Genomic DNA, 16,713 nt, shown 5'->3' with positions numbered 1-16,713 from the left:
CCTTCGCCCTTGCCGCCCACGATGGAACTATGCACCTCACCATCTTCTCTTCGGTACGCCCCCATCTTACGATGGCTTGCGTATTTTCGGGTGCCTTTGCTATCCTAGCATTGCAGACTCCACTCCTCACAAACTCGCACCTCATTCTGTCACTTGCATCTTCATCGGCTACCCCTCCAACTCCGAGGGATATCGGTGCAACGATCCTATCTCCCACCGTGTGTTCACTTCCCGGCATGTTTACTTTGATGAGCATGTGTTTCCGTTTCACCAGGTACCCCCGGCTGTTCCTGCCGCCACCGGTGACACGGACTCCTCGACGCCTCTCCCAGGACGCTGGCGTGCCTCTCTTGGCCCGCCACTGGCTTTGAGGCGCGCCCCCGCATGCGGCGCCTCCTACAGTCGCGGCGCTGGCGCCCCCGACGTTGGCACGCGCGGCCCCCGCCCCCCCTCCCCCGGCACCCCTGGCGCCCGCGGCCCCTTCGCCGCCTGTGGCCCCCCCGGCGCCCGCGGTCCCCTCGGCGCCTATGGCCGGTCCGGTCACCCGCGCCCGTACGGGCGTTTTTCGCCCGAGTTCGCGCTACGCCTCGGATGACTACGTCCATGCGGCGTCCACCTCTGAGCCGTCGCCGTTACCGTCCTTCGTGTTAGGATTTACTTAATCCTATTAATCCATGCTTAAGGAATAGATGCCTCCTAGCGCCTTCTCGAACAGACACCTTTTCACTTGGTATCTTTTGTAACTCTATATATAGATGTATTCATCATCAATAAAGATTACCCCGATTCATTATTGTCTCTCTCGATTTGTCTCTCGATTAGTTCTAACACGTTATCAGCATGCTCCCGGTGGAGCGATTCCATCGGCCTCACTGCCGCATGCGGAGGACCAAGGCCGGCGACGTGCCGAAGAGCAGCCCCTCTGGCCAAAGCCCCTGGCCAGCCCTCTGCAGCGATGCCGTCGGCCCCGTCGCTATCCCCGGCGAGGCCTCTCTCACGAGCGTCTCTCGCGTCCGCGGGAACAAGCAGCGTTCGCGGCCACGGCCGCTCACAGCGCGGCGCACAACTCTGCGTCCGACCTGTTCATGGCAAGACAGACATCCGTCCACAACATGAGAATCATGGAAAGACCAAAGTCCTGATCTAAATTGCTACGAGAACAAGGTGTTTACTTTCCAATTTAAATATTGCACATCAATTGGAATCAGGAATTAGTACCTTTTGTCCTCGTCATTGCAGCGCACGCAGCAGCAGCAGCAGCAGCATGGATGCATCGGCATCGATGCGCCCTCGCTCGCCAGCCAACGGCCGCTTGCAGCATGGAGTACCGAGCTTTCGCAGTCTCAGGGAACGACATCGTCGTCCTTGACGACGACGAGCACGAGGCCGCGCCGCTGCCATCTCCGACCCCCGCGGTTGTTGAGATCGCAGCCGGTCACGCGCTCGCCTTTGTGCCGCAGGGATACCCGCGTATGCTGTCTTCCACGGGCCGCGGCTCCCCTGCAGATCTTCCGTCGTCGCCAGCTGCAACAGGCCGTAGCCGTTCGTGGGCGCGTCCGCGCCGGTCCCCGGCCTCCGCGGCCGCGCCGAACCTGTCCGCGCCGTACAGGCCGCGCCGCGCTGCGCCTTGCCGCCTGGCCCCCGCGCCGCTCACCGGCCTCTGCGCCGCGTCCCGGGCTCCGCGGCCGAGCCTGGCCGTTGCGCGTGTGTGGCAGGCTCCGCCCGCCACTCCCGCTCCAGGCTGTGGCTGCGCCCCGACCGTGGCGCCTGCCCCGCGCGCTCCACCAGCACGCCCATCCCGGCATTCCTAGCGCAGCCCAGCCAGCGAGCCGCCAAGGCGGTGGTGCACAAGCTAGAGTGGCTATGGCGCTCTTTACGGGAGAAAATCCCAATAACGGGAACTACTCCTGTGAAAGAGATAGAATCTTATCTCTTCGCAAGTTTTGCACTCTAGCCCTTGCGGCTTTACCTATTTTTGAATAGGCCAAAACTTGTATTAATTGTGATTTTGCGGTTAATTCTAGCAGTGATTTTATTCCTGTTTTAGACCGTTAAATCTGGTACATATATTTTGGTACCATTTTCTGTTGAATAACAATGTATTCCAAATACTAAATTGATGTTATATATTTCCACGTTTGACACGTGTCGAGATTAATTACATCTACTTGCAATTGAGATTTTTAATTTCTTGCAAACATAAATTCAATACTTCTACAGTATTGTTTCTCTGTTGAGTACAATGAATTCCGGAATATTTCTATGATGTATCTATTTCCATGTTAAACACATGTCGAGATTAATACGTTTATTTACAATTGAGATATTCAATTTCTTGCAAATACATATGCAAAATTCAAGGTGTCATCCTTAGCAATTTGAGATTCACACTAATGATTTCGAGCCACCTTTCTGAAATCTATTAATTTTGCAACGTTAAGATATATTTATATTACACAATCTGTAATATAAATAAATTACCGTTTTTTCACCGGGGATGATATGGTCTATGTGTTTACCACATTGTCATTCTTCATGAACATGTCACAACAGTCGAGATTGATTTCTCCCGCAGAACAAACTTGTAAAATTTTGACAATAACATTTTCCTCGTTATATTAGGAAAACACAAGGTAATGAGTTGGATCTACTGCCCATGTGCAAACTATCTCTATTACTGTGAGATTTGTATGATCTTCAATGTGTTATGTTCCAAGAATTGAGGTTGAGCATTTTCAAGTTATACACTTGAGTCAAATTTTTGCATTCTTATTGCAAAACCATGATGATTTTAATTTACTTCTTGTAAATTAATTATCTCTGGCTTGCCCCTATAAGTAATCGATGGCTAACAATTTGAGGTTCTTGCCCTCAATGACCACAACTTACTTAAGCGGGTCATGGACATCAAGATCAGTTTTGCATCCCATGGGATAGCGCGTGCAATCCAAGCCACGCCACCAGGACGCAAAGGACCTCAAGGGTAATGGTTTGAAACTCGCTTCAAACCTTCAACCTGACACCATCTAGCTGTCACAAGACCCTATGAGCATGGAGAGCATGATGGTTGAATATGCATCAACCGACATGTTTGGAGACTATACATTTAGTCCCTTAGTCTCCTTAGTGATCTATTTATTTAGATCCATTTATGATGTTCTAATAAGAACATGATTATTGTTGTCATCATATATTGTATATCACAATATACTGTATCCGCACTTTGATACAAATACATTTGTATGTATTCTATATATCTGACAGTGATTTTCATATTGAGAATCTTTATGTTTACGGGAGTCAATCCAATGAAAAATGATATGTGCCTTGTGGACATATGCACCACAAAATTTATACTCGGGGAAGTCCAATGTTTCCACTCTCATTGAGAGAAAGGAGATATTTAAATCGCTAGATGCGATGAGGTATTTGTTGGCTCAACTCGAGTCATATTTACTATCCCTATGGGTACTCGAGTAATGTCGGGATACTTTATTGCTTCGCAGGTTTAACTCGTACCCTACTAAACTATGAAGGTATCCGTCAAAATAGTTTCCATAGCGAAACTTATGATGACAACAAAGAGAAATAACTTCTCTTTACCATATGCAACGGATATGGAAAACACATTCTCTGTGTATCATCTCGATTGTACTACACATACGACACAACCCGTACCACATGTTGTACATGACAAACTTGGCATACTCGCCTTGGTCATCGAGACATTGGGTTGAAACCGAAACTATCAGCAATTCCAATAGTTTATGATTATTATGATGCTAAATTCTAACAACATTTGGATTTTATGTGCACTACAAGTGACATAGAGAAGCTAATTTTAAGGCTCGCACACCTTAAAGTCTACGCTGAATCACTCAGACTCCTTGAATGCATCAAGTTGAGGTAAGTGGCTCTTCCCATCCATTGACTAGACTATTCAGGTATTCCATCACTAGTAGAAAAAGGGTCAAACGTGAAGCACATTAGTGCTGGTTTGTATTTGAGCCGGCACTAATGTATACATTAGTGCTGGTTCCAATGGCTAGTCGGGCCGCTTTCATTAGTACCGGTTTGTGGCGAACCTTTAGCACTGGTTCGTGCCACGAACCGGTACTAATGAGAGTGGTGGCAGGATGTTGTCAGACTGGGGCCCACCAGCCCCTTTAGTACCGGTTCTTGGCACGAACCGGTACTAAAGGTCGTCCTACATAAACCCTTCGTCCACCCGAGCTCGCTCTGTTCTTCCCCTTTCCCCTCTCCTCTCTGTTCTTCCCCTCTTCCTCTCGAGCTCATCACACATTTTGCCCAAAATTTGTCAAGATTTGAAGGCCCCCATCCATTCAAATGATCACAAAGGTTAGCAACTTTGTCCTTTCATCTCTCATTGCTAGATTAGCTCTTGCAATGCTTTATATAGTGATTAATTTGTGAGTTTAGTAATTTGGGAGGATATATATATATGTGCTAGTATTTGATTTATATGCAATTTTTTCTAGGAGGTATGTGAACCGGAAATTCCAACCGACCCTATTGTCGAGAGGTTAAATTTAGTTGAAAGAGAAAACGAGTACTTGAAAGAAAAATTGAAAAGAATTGAGGGGGAGAAGATGGAATTGGAGTTGCATGTTGCCGATGTCGTCGATGATCACAAGATCAAGATGGAGAAAATGCGCTTGAAGATTAGAAAGATTAGAAAATACGCCATCGATAGTGAGGCTTGGTATCATTATGCTGCTGGATCCATTGTTACCTTAGTTGCGATCTTGATCGTATTTGTTGTTGCATTTAAATGCTTTAGCTAGAGAGTTATTTGTTTGTTGCATTTAAGTGTTGTATGAACTTTATGTATGAACTTGTATTAATTTGGTCTATTCGGTGTTGTGTAATGAAGATGAGCCGGCAATGGATGTACGATGACCGATGCTCTCCCCAGTTCGTTGAGGGCGTGCATACTTTTCTGCTTGCGGCTGAGGCAAACAAGCGGGCGGATGGTTTTATGCCTTGTCCATGTGCTCGCTGTAAGAATGGTCACAATTACTCTACGTCAAGAACCATTCACGTCGACCTGTTTAAGTCCGGTTTCATGCCCCACTATAATGTTTGGACCAAGCACGGAGAAAGAGAGGTAATGATGGAAGACAATGAAGAAGAAGAGGACGACGACAGCTATCCTGGCCATGGGTTCCCTGAATACGATGATACAACAATGGGGGAAGAAGCTGAGCCGGTAATGCGGGAACAAGCTGAGCCGGCAATGCGGGAAGAAGCTGAAGAAGAGGCATCAGATGAGCCCGTTGATGATCTAGGTCGGGCCATTGCCGATGCAAAGAGAAACTGCGCAAGTTATTTGGAGAAGAAGAAGTTGCAGCGCATGTTAGAGGATCACAAAAAATTGTTGTACCCGAATTGCGTAGGTGACAAGAAAAAGCTGGGCACCACACTGGAATTGCTGCAATGGAAGGCAGAGAATGGTGTATCTGACAAGGGATTTGGAAAGTTGCTGGTAATGATAAAGGATATGCTTCCAAAGGACAACGAATTGCCCGAGAGTACGTACGAAGCAAAGAAGGCTGTCTACCCTCTAGGGTTAGAGGTGCAGAAGATACATGCATGCCCTAATGATTGCATCCTCTACTGCGGTGAGTACGAGGATTTGAACGCTTGCCCGGTATGTGGTGCATTGCGCTATAAGATCAGCCGCGATGACCCTGGTGATGTCGAGGGCGAGCGCCCCAGGAAGAAGATTCCTGCCAAGGTGATGTGGTATGCTCCTATAATACCACGGTTGAAACGTTTGTTCCAAAACAAAGAGCATGCCAAGGCGATGCGATGGCACAGAGAAGACCGTAAGAAAGACGGAAAGTTGAGAGTACCCGCTGACGGGTCGTAGTGGAGAAAAATCGAAAGAAAGTACGGGAAGGAGTTTGCAGATGACGCAAGGAGCGTATGGTTTGGTCTAAGCGCAGATGGCATTAATCCTTTTGGGGAGCACAGCAGCAACCATAGCACCTGGCCTGTGACTCTATGTTTGTATAACCTTCCTCCTTGGTTGTGCATGAAGCGGAAGTTCATTATGATGCCAGTGCTCATCCAAGGCCCTAAGCAACCCGGCAACGACATTGATGTGTACCTAAGGCCATTAGTTGAAGAACTCTTACAACTGTGGAATGGAACAGGTCTACGTGCGTGGGATGAGCACATGGGGGAAGAATTTGACCTAAAGGCGTTGCTGTTCGTGACCATCAATGATTGGCCTGCTCTCAGTAACCTTTCAGGACAGACAAACAAGGGATACCGCGCATGCATGCACTATTTGGACGATAGCGACAGTATATATTTGGCTAATTGTAATAAGAATGTGTACCTGGGACATCGTCGATTTCTTCCGAGCAGGCATCCCGTAAGAAAGAAAGGCAAGCATTTCAAAGGTGAGGCGGTGTTGGAAATATGCCCTAGAGGCAATAATAAAAGCATTATTATTATATTTCCTTGTTCATGATAATTGTCTTTATTCATGCTATAATTGTGTTATCCGAAAATCGTAATACATGTGTGAATAACAGACACCAACATGTCCCTAGTAAGCCTCTAGTTGACTAGCTCGTTGATCAATAGATAGTCCTGGTTTCCTGACTATGGACATTGGATGTCATTGATAATGAGATCACATCATTAGGAGAATGATGTGATGGACAAGACCCAATCCTAAACATAGCATAAGATCGTATAGTTCATTTGCTAGAGTTTTTCCAATGTCAAGTGTCTTTTCCTTAGACCATGAGATCGTGTAACTCCCGGATACCGTAGGAGTGCTTTGGGTGTACCAAACGTCACAACGTAACTGGGTGACTATAAAGGTATACTACGGGTATCTCCGAAAGTGTCTGTTCGGTTGACACGGATCAAGACTGGGATTTGTCACTCCGTATGACGGAGAGGTATCACTGGGCCCACTCGGTAATGCATCATCATAATGAGCTCAAAGTGACCAAGTGTCTGGTCACGGGATCATGCATTACGGTACGAGTAAAGTGACTTGCCAGTAACGAGATTGAACGAGGTATTGGGATACCGACGATCGAATCTCGGGAAAGTAACATACCGATTGACAAAGGGAATTGTATACGGGGTTGCTTGAATCCTCGACATCGTGGTTCATCCGATGAGATCATCGTGGAGCATGTGGGAGCCAACATGGGTATCCAGATCCCGCTGTTGGTTATTGACCGGAGAGTCGTCTCGGTCATGTCTGCATGTCTCCCGAACCCGTAGGGTCTACACACTTAAGGTTCGGTGACGCTAGGGTTGTAGGGATATGTATATGCAGTAACCCGAATGTTGTTCGGAGTCCCGGATGAGATCCCGGACGTCACGAGGAGTTCCGGAATGGTCCGGAGGTAAAGAATTATATATAGGAAGTGCTGTTTCGGCCATCGGGACAAGTTTTGGGGTCACCGGTATTGTACCGGGACCACCGGAAGGGTCCCGGGGGCCCACCGGGTGGGGCCACCTGCCCCGGGGGGGCCACATGGGCTGTAGGGGGTGCGCCTTGGCCTACATGGTCCAAGGGCACCAGCCCCAATAGGCCCATGCGCCTAGGGTTTCCAAAGGGGAAGAGTCCCACAAGTGGAAGGCACCCCTAGGTGCCTTTGGGGGGAGGGAAACCTCCCTTGGCCGCCCCCCCCTTGGCACCCCTATATATAGTGGGGGAAGGAGGGCTTTTTGATCCACGCCTTTGGTTGCCTCCTTCTCCCTCTCCAACACCTCCTCCTCCTCCATAGTGCTTGGCGAAGCCCTGACGGAGTACTGCAGCTCCACCATCACCACGCTGTCGTGCTGCTGCTGGAGCCATCTTCCTCAACCTCTCCTTTCCCCTTGCTGGATCAAGAAGAAGGAGACGTTATGCTGACCGTACGTGTGTTGAACGCGGAGGTGCCGTCCGTTCGGCGCTAGGATCTTCGGTGATTTGGATCACGTCATGTTCGACTACATCATCCCCGTTCTTTGAACGCTTCCGCTCGCGATCTACAAAGGTATGTAGATGCATCTGATCACTCGTTTCTAGATGAACTCATAGATGGATCTTGGTGAAACCGTAGGAAAATTTTTGTTTTCTGCAACGTTCCCCAACAGTGGTATCAGAGCTAGGTCTATGCGTAGTTCTTCTTGCGCGAGTAGAACATAATTTTTTGTGGGCGTAGATGTTGTCAACTTTCTTGCCGCTACTAGTGTTATCTTGCTTCAACGGTATTGTGGGATGAAGCGGCCCGGACCAACCTTACACGTATGCTTACGTGAGACCGGTTCCACCGACTAACATGCACTAGTTGCATAAGGTGGCTGGCGGGTGTCTGTCTCTCCCACTTTAGTTGGAGCAGATTCGATGAAAAGGGTCCTTATGAAGGGTAAATAGAAGTTGACAAATCACGTTGTGGCTTTCACGTAGGTAAGAAAACGTTCTTGCTAGAACCCTATTTCAGCCACGTAAAACTTGCAACAACAATTAGAGGACGTCTAACTTGTTTTTGCAGCAAGTGCTTTGTGATATGGTATGGCCAAAGTTGTGATGAATGATGAATGAAATATATGTGATGTATGAGTTGTTCATACTATTGTAATAGGAATCACGACTTGCATGTCGATGAGTATGACAACCGGCAGGAGCCATAGGAGTTGTCTTTATTTTTTGTATGACCTGCGTGTCATTGAGAAACGCCATGTAAATTACTTTACTTTATTGCTAAACACGTTAGCCATAGTAGTAGAAGTAATAGTTGGCGAGCAACTTCATGGAGACACGATGATGGGGATCATGATGATGGAGATCATGGTGTCAAGCCGGTGACAAGATGATCATGGAGCCCCAAGATGGAGATCGAAGGAGCTATGTGATAATGGCCATATCATGTCACTATTGTTATTTGATTGCATTTGATGTTTATCATGTTTTGCATCTTGTTTACTTAGAAGGACGGTAGTAAATAAGATGATCCCTCATAATAATTTCAAGAAAGTGTTCCCCCTAACTGTGCACCATTGCGACAGTTCGTTGTTTCGAAGCACCACGTGATGATCGGGTGTGATAGATTCTAACGTTCACATACAATGGGTGTAAGACAGATTTACACATGCAAACACTTAGGTTGACTTGACGAGCCTAGCATGTGTATAGAGATGGCCTCGGAACACAGAAGACCGAAAGGTCGAGCATGAGTCGTATAGAAGATACGATCAACATGAAGATGTTCATCGACGTTGACTAGTCCGTCTCACGTGATGATCGGACACGGCCTAGTTGACTCGAATCATGTTATACTTAGATGACTAGAAGAGGGATGTCTATCTAAGTGGGAGTTCATTGAATAATTTGATTAGATGAACTTAATTATCATGAACTTAGTCTAAAATCTTTACAATATGTCTTGTAGATCAAATGGCCAACGTAGTCCTCAACTTCAACGCGTTCCTAGAGAAAACCAAGCTGAAAGACGATGGCAGCAACTACACGGACTGGGTCCGGAACCTGAGGATCATCCTCATAGCTGCCAAGAAAGATTATGTCCTACAAGCACCGCTAGGTGATCCACCCGTCCCACAGAACCAAGACGTTATGAACGCTTGGCAGACACGTGCTGATGACTACTCCCTCGTTCAGTGCGGCATGCTTTACAGCTTAGAGCCGGGGCTCCAAAAGCGTTTTGAGAGACATGGAGCATATGAGATGTTCGAAGAGCTGAAAATGGTTTTTCAAGCTCATGCCCGGATCGAGAGATATGAAGTCTCCGACAAGTTCTTCAGCTGTAAGATGGAGGAAAATAGTTCTGTCAGTGAGCACATACTCACTATGTCTGGGTTACATAACCGCTTGACTCAGCTGGGAGTTAATCTCCCGGATGACGCGGTCATTGACAGAATCCTCCAGTCGCTTCCACCAAGCTACAAGAGCTTTGTGATGAACTTCAATATGCAGGGGATGCAAAAGACCATTCCTGAGGTATTTGCAATGCTGAAATCAGCAGAGGTAGAAGTCAAGAAGGAACATCAAGTGTTGATGGTAAATAAAACCACTAAGTTCAAGAAAGGCAAGGGTAAAAAGAACTTCAAGAAGGACGGCAAAGGAGTTGTCGCGCCCGGCAAGCAAGCTGCTGGGAAGAAGCCAAAGAATGGACCCAAGCCCGAGACTGAGTGCTTTTATTGCAAGGGAAGTGGTCACTGGAAGCGGAACTGCCCCAAATACTTAGCGGACAAGAAGGCCGGCAAAACAAAAGGTATATGTGATATACATGTAATTGATGTGTACCTTACCAGTAATCGTAGTAGCTCTTGGGTATTTGATACCGGTGCAGTTGCTCACATTTGTAACTCAAAGCAGGAGATACGGAATAAGCGGAGACTGGCGAAGGACGAGGTGACGATGCGCGTCGGAAATGGTTCCAAGGTCGATGTGATCGCCGTCGGCACGCTGCCTCTACATTTACCTACGGGATTAGTTTTAAACCTCAATAATTGTTATTTAGTGCCAGCTTTGAGCATGAACATTGTATCGGGATCTCGTTTAATTCGAGATGGCTACTCATTTAAATCCGAGAATAATGGTTGTTCTATTTATATGAGAGATATGTTTTATGGTCATGCTCCTATGGTGAATGGTTTATTCTTAATGAATCTCGAGCGTAATGCTACACATATTCATAGTGTGAGTACCAAAAGATATAAAGTTGATAATGATAGTCCCACATACTTGTGGCACTGCCGCCTTGGTCACATAGGTGTCAAACGCATGAAGAAGCTCCATGCAGATGGACTTTTAGAGTCTCTTGATTACGAATCATTTGACACGTGCAAACCATGCCTCATGGGCAAAATGACCAAGACACCGTTCTCCGAAACAATGGAGCGAGCAACCAACTTATTGGAAATCATACATACTGATGTGTGCGGTCCAATGAGTGTTGAGGCTCGCGGTGGCTATCGTTATGTTCTCACCCTCACTGATGATTTGAGTAGATATGGGTATATCTACTTAATGAAACACAAGTCTGAAACCTTTGAAAAGTTCAAGGGATTTCAGAGTGAGGTTGAGAATCAACGTGACAGGAAAATCAAGTTTCTACGATCAGATCGTGGAGGAGAATACTTGAGTCACGAATTTGGCACACACTTAAGAAAATGTGGAATAGTTTCACAACTCACGCCACCTGGAACACCTCAGCGTAATGGTGTGTCCGAACATCGTAATCACACTCTATTAGATATGGTGCGATCCATGATGTCTCTTACCGATTTACCACTATCTTTTTGGGGCTATGCTTTAGAGACTGCCGCATTCACTTTAAATAGGGCTCCGTCGAAACCGTTGAGACGACACCATTTGAATTATGGTTTGGAAAGAAACCTAAGTTGTCGTTTCTAAAAGTTTGGGGATGCGATGCTTATGTCAAGAAACTTCAACCTGAAAAGCTCGAACCCAAGTCGGAAAAATGCGTCTTCCATAGGATACCCTAAAGAAACTGTTGTATACCTTCTACCTCAGATCCGAAGGCAAGATCTTTGTTTCCAAGAATGGATCCTTTCTAGAGAAGGAGTTTCTATCGAAAGAAGTAAGTGGGAGGAAAGTAGAACTTGATGAAGTATTACCTCTTGAACCGGAAAATGGCGCAACTCAAGAAAATGTTCCTGAGGTGCCTGTACCGAATAGAGAGGAAGTTAATGATGATGATCATGAAACTTTAGATCAAGTTTCTACTGAACTTCGTAGGTCCACAAGGACATGTTCCGCACCAGAGTGGTACGGCAACCCTGTCTTGGAAATCATGTTGTTAGACAACGGTGAACCTTCGAACTATGAAGAAGCGATGGCGGGCCCAGATTCCAACAAATGGCTTGAAGCCATGCAATCCGAGATAGGATCCATGTATGAAAACAAAGTATGGACTTTGACAGACTTGCCCGATGATCGGCGAGCGATAGAAAACAAATGGATCTTTAAGAAGAAGACGGACGGGGATGGTAATGTTACCATCTATAAAGCTCAACTTGTCGCTAAGGGTTATCGGCAAGTTCAAGGGGTTGACTACGATGAGACTTTCTCCCCCGTAGTGAAGCTGAAGTCCGTCCGAATTATGTTAGCAATTGCTGCATACTATGATTATGAGATATGGAAAATGGACGTCAAAACGGCATTCCTTAATGGTTTCCTTAAGGAAGAATTGTATATGATGCAGCCGGAAGGTTTTGTCGATCCTAAGAATGCTGACAAGGTGTGCAAGCTCCAACGCTCGATTTATGGGCTGGTGCAAGCATCTCGGAGTTGGAACATTCGCTTTGATGAGATGATCAAAGCGTTGGGTACGCAGACTTATGGAGACGCCTGCGTTTACAAGAAAGTGAGTGGGAGCTCTGTAGCATTTCTCATACTATATGTAGATGGACATACTTTTGATGAATGATATAGAACTCTTGGACAGCATCAAGGCTACTTGATAGAGTTTTCAATGAAGGACCTTGGAGAAAGCTGCTTATATATAGGCATCAAGATCTATAGAGATAGATCAAGACGCCTCATAGGTCTTTCACAAAGCACATACCTTGATAAGATATTGAAGAAGTTCAATATGGATCAGTCTAAGAAAGGGTTCTTGCCTGTGTTACAAGGTATGAAATTGAGCTCAGCTCAATGTCCGACCACGGCAGAAGATATAGAAGAGATGAGTGTCATCCCCTATGCCTCAGCCATAGGTTCTATTATGTATGCCATGCTGTGTACCAGACCTGATGTAAACCTTGCCGTAAGTTTGGTAGGAAGGTACCAAAGTAATCCCGGCAAGGAACACTGGACAGCGGTCAAGAATATCCTGAAGTACCTGAAAAGGACTAAGGAAATGTTTCTCGTTTATGGAGGTGACGAAGAGCTCGTCGTAAAGGGTTACGTCGACGCTAGCTTCGACACAGATCTGGATGACTCTAAGTCACAAACCGGATACGTGTATATTTTGAATGGTGGGGCAGTAAGCTGGTGCAGTTGCAAGCAGAGCGTCGTGGCGGGATCTACATGTGAAGCGGAGTACATGGCAGCCTCGGAGGCAGCACATGAAGCAATATGGGTGAAGGAGTTCATCACCGACCTAGGAGTCATACCCAATGCGTCGGGGCCAATCAAACTCTTCTGTGACAACACTGGAGCTATTGCACTTGCCAAGGAGCCCAGGTTTCACAAGAAGACAAGGCACATCAAGCGTCGCTTCAACTCCATTCGTGAAAATGTTCAAGATGGAGACATAGATATTTGTAAAGTACATACGGACCTGAATGTAGCAGATCCGTTGACTAAACCTCTCCCTAGGGCAAAACATGATCAACACCAGAATTCCATGGGTGTTCGATTCATCACAATGTAACTAGATTATTGACTCTAGTGCAAGTGGGAGACTGTTGGAAATATGCCCTAGAGGCAATAATAAAAGCATTATTATTATATTTCCTTGTTCATGATAATTTCTTTATTCATGCTATAATTGTGTTATCCGGAAATCGTAATACATGTGTGAATAACAGACACCAACATGTCCCTAGTAAGCCTCTAGTTGACTAGCTCGTTGATCAACAGATAGTCATGGTTTCCTGACTATGGACATTGGATGTCATTGATAACGAGATCACATCATTAGGAGAATGATGTGATGGACAAGACCCAATCCTAAACATAGCATAAGATCGTATAGTTCGTTTGCTAGAGTTTTCCAATGTCAAGTATCTTTTCCTTAGACCATGAGATCGTGTAACTCCCGGATACCGTAGGAGTGCTTTGGGTGTACCAAACGTCACAACGTAACTGGGTGACTATAAAGGTATACTACGGGTATCTCCGAAAGTGTCTGTTGGGTTGACACGGATCAAGACTGGGATTTGTCACTCCGTATGACGGAGAGGTATCACTGGGCCCACTCGGTAATGCATCATCATAATGAGCTCAAAGTGACCAAGTGTCTGGTCACGGGATCATGCATTACGGTACGAGTAAAGTGACTTGCCGGTAACGAGATTGAACGAGGTATTGGGATACCGACGATCGAATCTCGGGCAAGTAACATACCGATTGACAAAGGGAATTGTATACGGGGTTGCTTGAATCCTCGACATCGTGGTTCATCCGATGAGATCATCGTGGAGCATGTGGGAGACAACATGGGTATCCAGATCCCGCTGTTGGTTATTGACCGGAGAGTCGTCTCAGTCATGTCTGCATGTCTCCCGAACCCGTAGGGTCTACACACTTAAGGTTCGGTGACGCTAGGGTTGTAGGGATATGTATATGCAGTAACCCGAATGTTGTTCGGAGTCCCGGATGAGATCCCGGACATCACGAGGAGTTCCGGAATGGTCCGGAGGTAAAGAAGTATATATAGGAAGTGCTGTTTCGGCCATCGGGACAAGTTTCGGGGTCACCGGTATTGTACCGGGACCACCGGAAGGGTCCCGGGGCCCACCGGGTGGGGCCACCTGCCCCGGGGGGGCACATGGGCTGTAGGGGGTGCGCCTTGGCCTACGTGGGCCAAGGGAACCAGCCCCAATAGGCCCATGCGCCTAGGGTTTCCAAAGGGGAAGAGTCCCACAAGTGGAAGGCACCCCTAGGTGCCTTTGGGGGGAGGGAAACCTCCCTTGGCCGCCCCCCCCTTGGCACCCCTATATATAGTGGGGGAAGGAGGGCTTTTTGATCCACGCCTTTGGTTGCCTCCTTCTCCCTCTCCAACACCTCCTCCTCCTCCATAGTGCTTGGCGAAGCCCTGACGGAGTACTGCAGCTCCACCATCACCACGCCGTCGTGCTGCTGCTGGAGCCATCTTCCTCAACCTCTCCTTTCCCCTTGCTGGATCAAGAAGAAGGAGACGTTACGCTGACCATACGTGTGTTGAACGCGGAGGTGCCGTCCGTTCGGCGCTAGGATCTCCGGTGATTTGGATCACGTCGTGTTGGACTACATCATCCCCGTTCTTTGAACGCTTCCGCTTGCGATCTACAAAGGTATGTAGATGCATCCGATCACTCGTTGCTAGATGAACTCATAGATGGATCTTGGTGAAACCGTAGGAAAATTTTTGTTTTCTGCAACGTTCCCCAACAGGTGAGGCGGATCACCGGACGAAGCCTCGCCACCGTACTGGTGCTGATGTACATGATATGGTCAAGGATTTGAAGGTGGTCTTTGGAAAGGGTCCTGGTGGACAACCTGTTCCGAATGACGCTGACGGACGCGCACCCATGTGGAAGAAGAAATCTATATTTTGGGACCTGCCCTATTGGAAAGACCTAGAGGTCCGCTCCGCAATCGACGTGATGCACGTGACGAAGAATCTTTGTGTGACCCTGCTTGGCTTCTTGGGCGTGTATGGGAAGACAAAAGATACACCTGAGGCACGAGAGGACCAGCAACGTATGCACGGAAAAGACGGCATACATCAGGGTCATGCAAGCTACGCTCTTACCAAAGAAGAGAAGGAAATCTTCTTTGAATGCCTGCTCAGTATTAAGGTACCGTCTGGCTTCTCGTCGAATATAAAGGGAATAATAAACATGGCAGAGAAAAAGTTCCAGAACCTAAAGTCTCATGACTGCCACGTGATTATGACGCAACTGCTTCCGGTTGCATTGAGGGGGCTTCTACCGGAAAACGTTCGATTAGCCATTGTGAAGCTATGTGCATTTCTCAATGCAATCTCTCAGAAGGTAATCGATCCAGAAATCATACCAAGGTTAGAGAATGATTTGGTGCAATGTCTTGTCAGTTTCGAGTTGGTGTTCCCACCATCCTTCTTCAACATCATGACGCACGTCCTAGTTCACCTAGTGCGAAGAGATTAACGTTTTGGGTCCTGTATTTCTACACAATATGTTCCCCTTTGAGAGGTTCATGGGAGTCTTAAAGAAATATGTTCATAACCGTGCTAGGCCAGAAGGAAGCATCTCCAAGGGCCGTCAAAATGAGGAGGTCATTGAGTTTTGTATTGACTTTATTCCTGACCTTAAGCCGATTGGTGTTCCTGAATCGCGGCATAAGGGCAGACTGGATGGAAAAGGCACGCTAGGAGGGGAACAAATAATATGTATGGACGGACATTCTCTCACTGAAGCACACTACACAGTTCTACAGAATTCCGCCTTGGTGGCTCCGTATATGGATGAACACAAGAATTTGCTACGCTCCAAACACCCGGAGCGGTCTGATGACTGGATTACACGTGAACAAACCAGGAGTTTCGCCAGCTGGTTGCAGACACGTACCATGCATGACACCTCTATTGAAGATGACCTGTACTTGCTGTCCCAGTTACCATCTTCGAATATAATGACTTTCAAAGGGTACGAGATAAATGGTAATACATTTTACACGATCGCCCAAGATAAGAAGAGCACCAACCAAAACAGTGGTGTCCGCTTTGATGCAGAAACCAAGACGGGAAAGGAAACATATTATGGTTATATACAGGACATATGGGAACTTGACTATCGACGTGGTTTGAAGGTCCCTTTGTTTCGGTGCAAATGGGTCAATATGACACGAGGCGGGGTAACGGAAGACCCGCAGTACGGAATGACAACAGTGGATCTCAACAATCTTGCGTATGCAGACGAACCATTCGTCCTAGCCAATGATGTGGCACAGGTTTTCTATGTGAAGGACATGTCTACCAAGCCAAGAAAAAGAAAAGATAA

General features: G+C 46.8%; 1 protein-coding gene across 1 annotated transcript; it reads right to left on the bottom strand.

Annotated features, from left to right (window-relative positions):
* Window positions 1-735: 735 nt before the first annotated feature.
* On the bottom strand, window positions 736-2,079 carry LOC125535159. The gene is made up of 2 exons (XM_048698205.1): window positions 1,219-2,079; window positions 736-1,079 (listed from the first exon to the last, which is right to left on the bottom strand). The coding sequence occupies exons 1-2, from the start codon at window positions 1,355-1,357 to the stop codon at window positions 778-780; spliced, it is 441 nt and encodes a 146-aa protein (XP_048554162.1). The 5' UTR covers window positions 1,358-2,079; the 3' UTR covers window positions 736-777.
* Window positions 2,080-16,713: the final 14,634 nt, after the last annotated feature.

The sequence above is a fragment of the Triticum urartu genome, chromosome 2 (genome assembly GCF_003073215.2).
Source record: "Triticum urartu cultivar G1812 chromosome 2, Tu2.1, whole genome shotgun sequence".
In the NCBI taxonomy this organism is placed as follows: domain Eukaryota; kingdom Viridiplantae; phylum Streptophyta; class Magnoliopsida; order Poales; family Poaceae; genus Triticum; species Triticum urartu.
This window is presented reverse-complemented; position numbering and strand designations above follow the sequence as displayed.

Coding starts and splice junctions, on each gene's coding strand:
- LOC125535159 (XM_048698205.1), bottom strand. CDS start 1,357: ATGTCGTTCCCTGAGACTGCGAAAGCTCGGTACTCCATGCTGCAAGCG. Junction 1,080..1,218: donor TGCAATGACGAGGACAAAAG/GTACTAATTCCT, acceptor TGCCATGAACAG/GTCGGACGCAGAGTTGTGCG.